At 39.7% G+C, this 6,000-nt stretch overlaps 1 protein-coding gene across 1 annotated transcript in view; it reads left to right on the forward strand.

Moving 5' to 3' along the window:
- Positions 1–1,286: 1,286 nt before the first annotated feature.
- Positions 1,287–6,000, forward strand: part of LOC138025267 (uncharacterized) — a 62,328-nt gene continuing 57,614 nt past the window's right edge. The window contains exons 1-2 of the mRNA XM_068872498.1: positions 1,287–1,506; positions 3,693–3,967. Of these exons, the coding sequence (XP_068728599.1) occupies positions 1,431–1,506; positions 3,693–3,967 (351 nt within the window). The 5' untranslated portion in view covers positions 1,287–1,430. The remainder of the gene's footprint in view (positions 1,507–3,692; positions 3,968–6,000) is intronic.

Genomic DNA, 6,000 nt, shown 5'->3' on the forward strand with positions numbered 1-6,000 from the left:
GCAACTTGCAAAATATCCGCGCGCATTATATCGTAAAGGCCGATACACGCGGGAGCTTGCTCCTGAAACACGCTCCCGGGTAAGTATCCCAACCAGTACACACGAAGGACACGACGAGGGAGCTGAATGATGAAACAACCCGATTGGGGCATGGGAACTTTGAAAGTGAGTTCGCAATGAGTTGTGGATGAAAAAAATAAGCCGATTTGATTGGCCAACTGGAGACACGTCATGTCACGGCAAGCAAATTTCAGTACACACCAGGGAGCTTGCTCCTGAAACAGACCCGTGCAACAGATTTGCCCCTGGAGCTTGCTCACTCATATCAAACCAGTTTTATATGAGGGAGCAAAACTCGGGAGCAAAAGTTTTGTTGCGCAACATACTTTTTCGCGAGAAATTGTTGGTGCAGACGAGGGAGCTTTGCTCCGGGAGCGTGTTGCAGGAGCGTGCTGCGGGAGCAAGCTCCCTCGTGTGTACCGACCTTAAACCATCGAATAAGATGTATTTATCGCACTGTTTTATCGTCAAATTGCTACAAAAATCTTTTGCTCAGAATTTTTCCCAGTTAAATTCAGGATCCGTTAATGACAGAAATCCCAGAGGTAAGTTAAACTCTTTATTTGACGGTATCGCAATCTTCTCAAAGCTATTTTCAGTGGCAAAAGGCGAAATATATTCTGCTTCGAGAAGGAACAAACTGAACGTTGCTGGTAATTCTCCCAAAAACCAATTAATTATTACATTTTGACGTATGATATACGATAATGGACTACCAAGGTAATATTTAAAACTAATAATATTTAAAGGCCTATGGCAAACGTCGAACTTTTCATGTGTCGAATATTAGATTCGGCACTTGAAAAGTTCGACGTTTGCCCTAGCCCTAAGTTTAATATTGCAGGTAAATACTGTGACACTTCAACACAAGAATTATTTACTTCGGAGGTATGAAGTTTCAGAAGTAGATGACAATTAATATTTAGCAGATGTTCTCATAAAACAAGTCGTTTCCGTCCTTCGTGCGGAACGCTCTTGAGTATTTTAAATACTTTATCAAGGAGTTGGCAAGACTTGTTAACTCCCTATCGAATTATCGTCAAACTTTTTCAATTGCTCCCTCTTTCAATAACGGAAGTTAAACTCATTTTGTGAGTTATGAACTTTCAGTGGCGCTGAAGTTTCCCAATTTGGTAAATCATATGAGATTATTGTCATCAATATTTAATAAATTAGTTTCCTCTGACAGTCATTGCGCTTGTGTTAAGTACGCTGTTGATAAAAAACGAAGCAAGCATTTAGTGAGCGTGGTGTGATCTTGTGGGTTTTTAGCAAACATTTCCACTGATCATGCAGTAAAAGCTAATAGCAATCGTCGCTGTTGTACGTATCGTCGGGATTTAACTTCGGTCAGTCATTTACTCACCGGCATGTTATCGCGTGTCACATGCAATTTTCTCCACTTCGTTTTGCTTTCTGTGATACGAGAAGGAATTCGTACAGATGGTAAGTTGTCTTTTCGTTTATCCACGTTTCAAGTTGTTTCTCTCCCGTCCTGGATTTTTTTCAGTCTTTTTTTTTTTTTGCGAAGGAGAACTGTTTCCACATATCTACATAACTACCATTCCATCATGTTTCAGTGTTGTTTTAAGTCAAAGTAAAATAGCTTTATCAACACTACTAGAATCTTCACTCTTTAACGTATCGTCGGGATTTAACTTCAGACTGTGTCAGTCATTTACTCACCATGTTATCGCATGTCATATGCTATTTTCTCCTCTTCGTTTTGTTTTCTGTGGTACGAGAAGGAACTCGTGCGGTTGGTAAGTTATCTTTTCCTTTATCCACGTTTCAAGTTGTTTCTCTCTTGTCCTAGGGTCAATTTAATAAAACTTTTACACGTGTAATTTACAAGTGTAGGCACTGTTTTAGAGTCTGAGAACAATAGCTGCACTTGTAAATTACGCGTGTAAAAGTTTTATTAAATTGACCCCTGGAATTTTTTTTCAGCATTATTTTTTTTATTTATTAATTTTTTTTTGCAAATGAGGACTTTTTCCACATATCTACATAACTACCACTCCACCATGTTTCAGCGTTGTTTAAGTTAAAGCAAAATAGCTTTATCAACACTACTAGAATTTGAAGCTTTCATTTGCGTGCTCGTGTGCGTTAAGGAACCCCACAGGATGCTCTCTGAACAAAACGCCATGTCACCACCGTATTGTCAAATAAAGCAATTTTTTTTGCAAAGGGGCGTTTCGACATGAATAATTTTTACTTGAAGATATTAATTGTATTCTAATTGAAGCGAAGATAAAGGATGTAACTTGTTGTTCAACAAGATAACTATTACAAAGATCATCGTCTTCAAGAATTGCTCCCGCCAAAAACGGTTACACCAGCTTCCTCGGGTAAGGATCGGAGAAATTCAAAAAGTCGTTTATATATGACCAGATGCCCGTTTAACTTTATATGACGCGGTTACCTCGGTTATCTTATTTATCTTGTAAATTTTGTACACACTGTATTAACGCAATGTTTCTCCTTTAAACATATTAAGACTTTAAAGCCTCACGTCTGTTGAGACTAGTTTTTAATAAAGACTTTATATTGAATTTCTAGTCAACCACATGCAAGGGAAAACAACGAAGAAAAAATACTGTTTCGGAGTGGGACATTGTTGAAGAAACACTGTTTCCTTAACTTATTTGCGGGGGACGCACAACATGTGTTCCGAAAGAAAAGTCAGTTGACGAGATCGAGAAGCAGAAATGTTTTCAATTCTTCTCAGAAGTAATTTGGCATGGCACTCGAGAATTGATTGCACGTTTGCCTACTGTAATATCTCTCCTTCAGGGTTAGGCTTTTTTGAAAAACAGGCAAATTCGGATTTTTTCCTCTCCGCTTGTTTTTTCCATAGGAGTACGTAATGAGTTGGTCCCGGCTAGTATAATTAAGCTCAAATATGTTTCTCCTATTTCAGTCGCAACAAAGAAAACTTTCGACGGCCAAGCGAGCCGCGGTTAGTATAGCATCGGACAACCTAAAAGAAGATCATGGGCCGAACCTGGAAACTTAGGAATCCCTGAATCGCTGAGAAATGACTGAAAAACTAAAGAAAATCCTGGATTTGAAATAAAAGCTGCAAATATTTTAGATAACGTTGTCATAGAATCCATAAATGTCCACGAAGAAGGTTCTAATACACAGAGATTAAAAAAAAACCGCATAGAAATGCGTCATGATTTACACAAAAAAATGACTGTGCTATAAGAATGCTAAACCATGTTATTCCCGATTAAGTTTGCTCTACTATCACACACTCGTGATGAATTCCGGCGGACTTTCCCTAAGTATTTGGAATATACATAGTTGTGCAGAACCTGGTAAAGAGGTTAGTGGTGCTTACTATTTGATGGAAAATTACGGTGGGAGTGACCATGCATTCTGTAAGTGAAATTCAACAATCGGTAAACTTGATGATACACGAATTTCCGAAATTCCGTTTGGAGTACCTCTGGACAAATTTTCCAAAAAAAATCTCCGGAAAATGACTGTTCCATTTGGCATTTAACCAAAATTTCCAGGACTTTTGACTGAATGGTATGCCCTCGAACTTAATTGATATGATATGAATGTTGCCCCCAGAATTATTAATTCTAAAATTTGCATGCTGTCACGTGGTACAGGATTAAACACATGGTATCACCCACATGTGCCACAAGATGTGTTTGTAAGAGACGACTCGCATTATCTGAATGTGCCAAGAGTTGGTACACACACGGTTGCCGATGTCTTTGACTGCACTTTTGAATGTCTGAGTCATCCCTCTTGCCTGTCTTTCAACATGGCTGCATCAAGAGGAGCTGATGGCAAGCTCTGGTGCGAGTTGCTGTCTTCTGATCGATACAGAGACCCCGAAGAATTTAGGGTTAACGCAACTTCACATCACTTCTCTGTTCAGGTGAGATTTACGAAAGGGAGAAGTGATCCAAGAAATTATCTCAGCTGGGAGCAGGTGCTCCGAACTGAATGGCTTCATGGCTCAGTTGTTAGAGCATTGCACCGGCATCTCAGAGGTCACGAGGTCGTATCCCGTTGAAACCAACTGACTTTTTCAGGTGTCTGTAAAAGATAATTAATTTGCTTAAATTGTCCAGTTATGTGCGACGATCACTTCGTCCTTTCGTCTCTAATTAACCCACGCTTCATTTAACGTGAGATTTGTATCCTTGCTTAAATTTCGCATATGGAACCGGGCGGCCAAAACAATTGTTGTTCCTATAACAATGTAGAAGTGTCCAAAGTCGGATAATGGGGCATCGTTGCTCAGACAATTATCCTGTGTTCAACTTACACTGTAAACGTGAATAATTTATTTACAATAACGTCTGAAGAAGGTTGTTTGAATCCTGACATGAAGAGTTGCTTCCACAATGAAAACAAACGTCGCGTTAAGATCGTTGAAACACCATTTGTAAAGGCAACACAAGTACTTCAAGAATTACCCAGCAGCACGTGAAAAGCCTACACGTCAAGAAACGTATAATTAGCTGCTCGACGTCCACCATTTCATGGCCTTCGCTAACAACTTGGGTCGGTTCTCCAAGCACTTGTGATCACGTGACTGCTATTAAATCTTGGCATGACAATACTCGATCTCAGCATGCTCATGTCAACGAATAAAAGGATTGACGTGTATAAAAAATAATAACAAAAACAAGTTCGAGAAAAACAGAAAGAATAACCGAAACTCGGTCATTACGTCGAAGTTAAACGATTTTCCGTAGTGTATAAAAGACGATTTTTTTCCCATTTCAGACACAATGTGCCTCCTCATCTTGCCAAAACGGAGGTACATGTGTACCAGACTTGAAAAATAAAGGTTTCCGCTGCAACTGTAAGATTGGCTTCACGGGAGATAACTGCGAAATAGGTCAGTATTTGATGTCGCTTTAAATCGAGCTGCTGGGGTTACCAAGCAGTTTGCGTCCGTACCTGTGATCTTCTGAATGGCATGTTGATGCTGAAAGTGTTGATCAAGTAGCAGCAAGTTTTTCTGTTTTCTATTACCATTAGTTTTTTCCTCTGTCATTTTGAAAAGAAACTGGTTAAATCACTGTTGAACTAGCTGTTTTTGTTTCTCTTTCAGCTGCCTCATGCAAAGCCCTGTTCGAAGCTGATACTGAGCAGGACAAGTAAGTGAATTGCATTTCTTTTCCGAAACACTGACGAAAAATCACTCTATTTTCATTGGACGAGAGCAGTTCAGTTTCATCAAGAGAAAATGAGGGGACAGAGAAGGAGGCTCCCGGTCCAGCCCTTGGGATATGTCATGTCCACGAAAGTTATTTTTAGACGAGCGGAAGTCTTCCGAGACGTCCGCATGCAAGCCAACCTCGGCCTGATGTTTGAAAGAAAATATATATTCATCAGCCTTCCACGTGCGCCATCATTTTCTCTTTTCACTAAGAACCTGAGAGCGAGGCAAGACTGCATGCGGACGTCTCAGAAGACGGACTTCCGCTAGAACAAAGACTTCCGCTCGTCTAAAAATAACTTTCGTGGACATAACATATCCCGGCCAACGCCTTGTGCCTCCCTCTCTGTCCCCTTATTTTCTCTTGGTTTCATTAAGTCCGTAAATTATGTTGCTATGGCGACCAAACGCGCATAACCAAAGGCCTTCAAATCAGAACAAAAATGACCGACTATAGTTTAGCTATTCTTAATGCACACAACGTAAAAACCAAAACGAAACATAATAAATTATGATAAAAGAACAGCACTCAAGTGTAGTTGAAAGTTTTTCATAACGAAACGCGATCGAGAACAATATAAACAAAAAACTCGGGGGATCTCCTCGTTCCTTTTTCACAATCAAATTTATTTACATTGTTTTTCAAGCCGGAAAGCGTTTGAGCAAGAGATAAATGAATTTCAGAATCACGTAGTTTTCTTTTCAATATCTCGGGCGCCGCTTCGTTTTGCTTTCAG

Source organism: Montipora capricornis, chromosome 12, assembly GCF_036669925.1.
Source record: "Montipora capricornis isolate CH-2021 chromosome 12, ASM3666992v2, whole genome shotgun sequence".
Taxonomy (NCBI): domain Eukaryota; kingdom Metazoa; phylum Cnidaria; class Anthozoa; order Scleractinia; family Acroporidae; genus Montipora; species Montipora capricornis.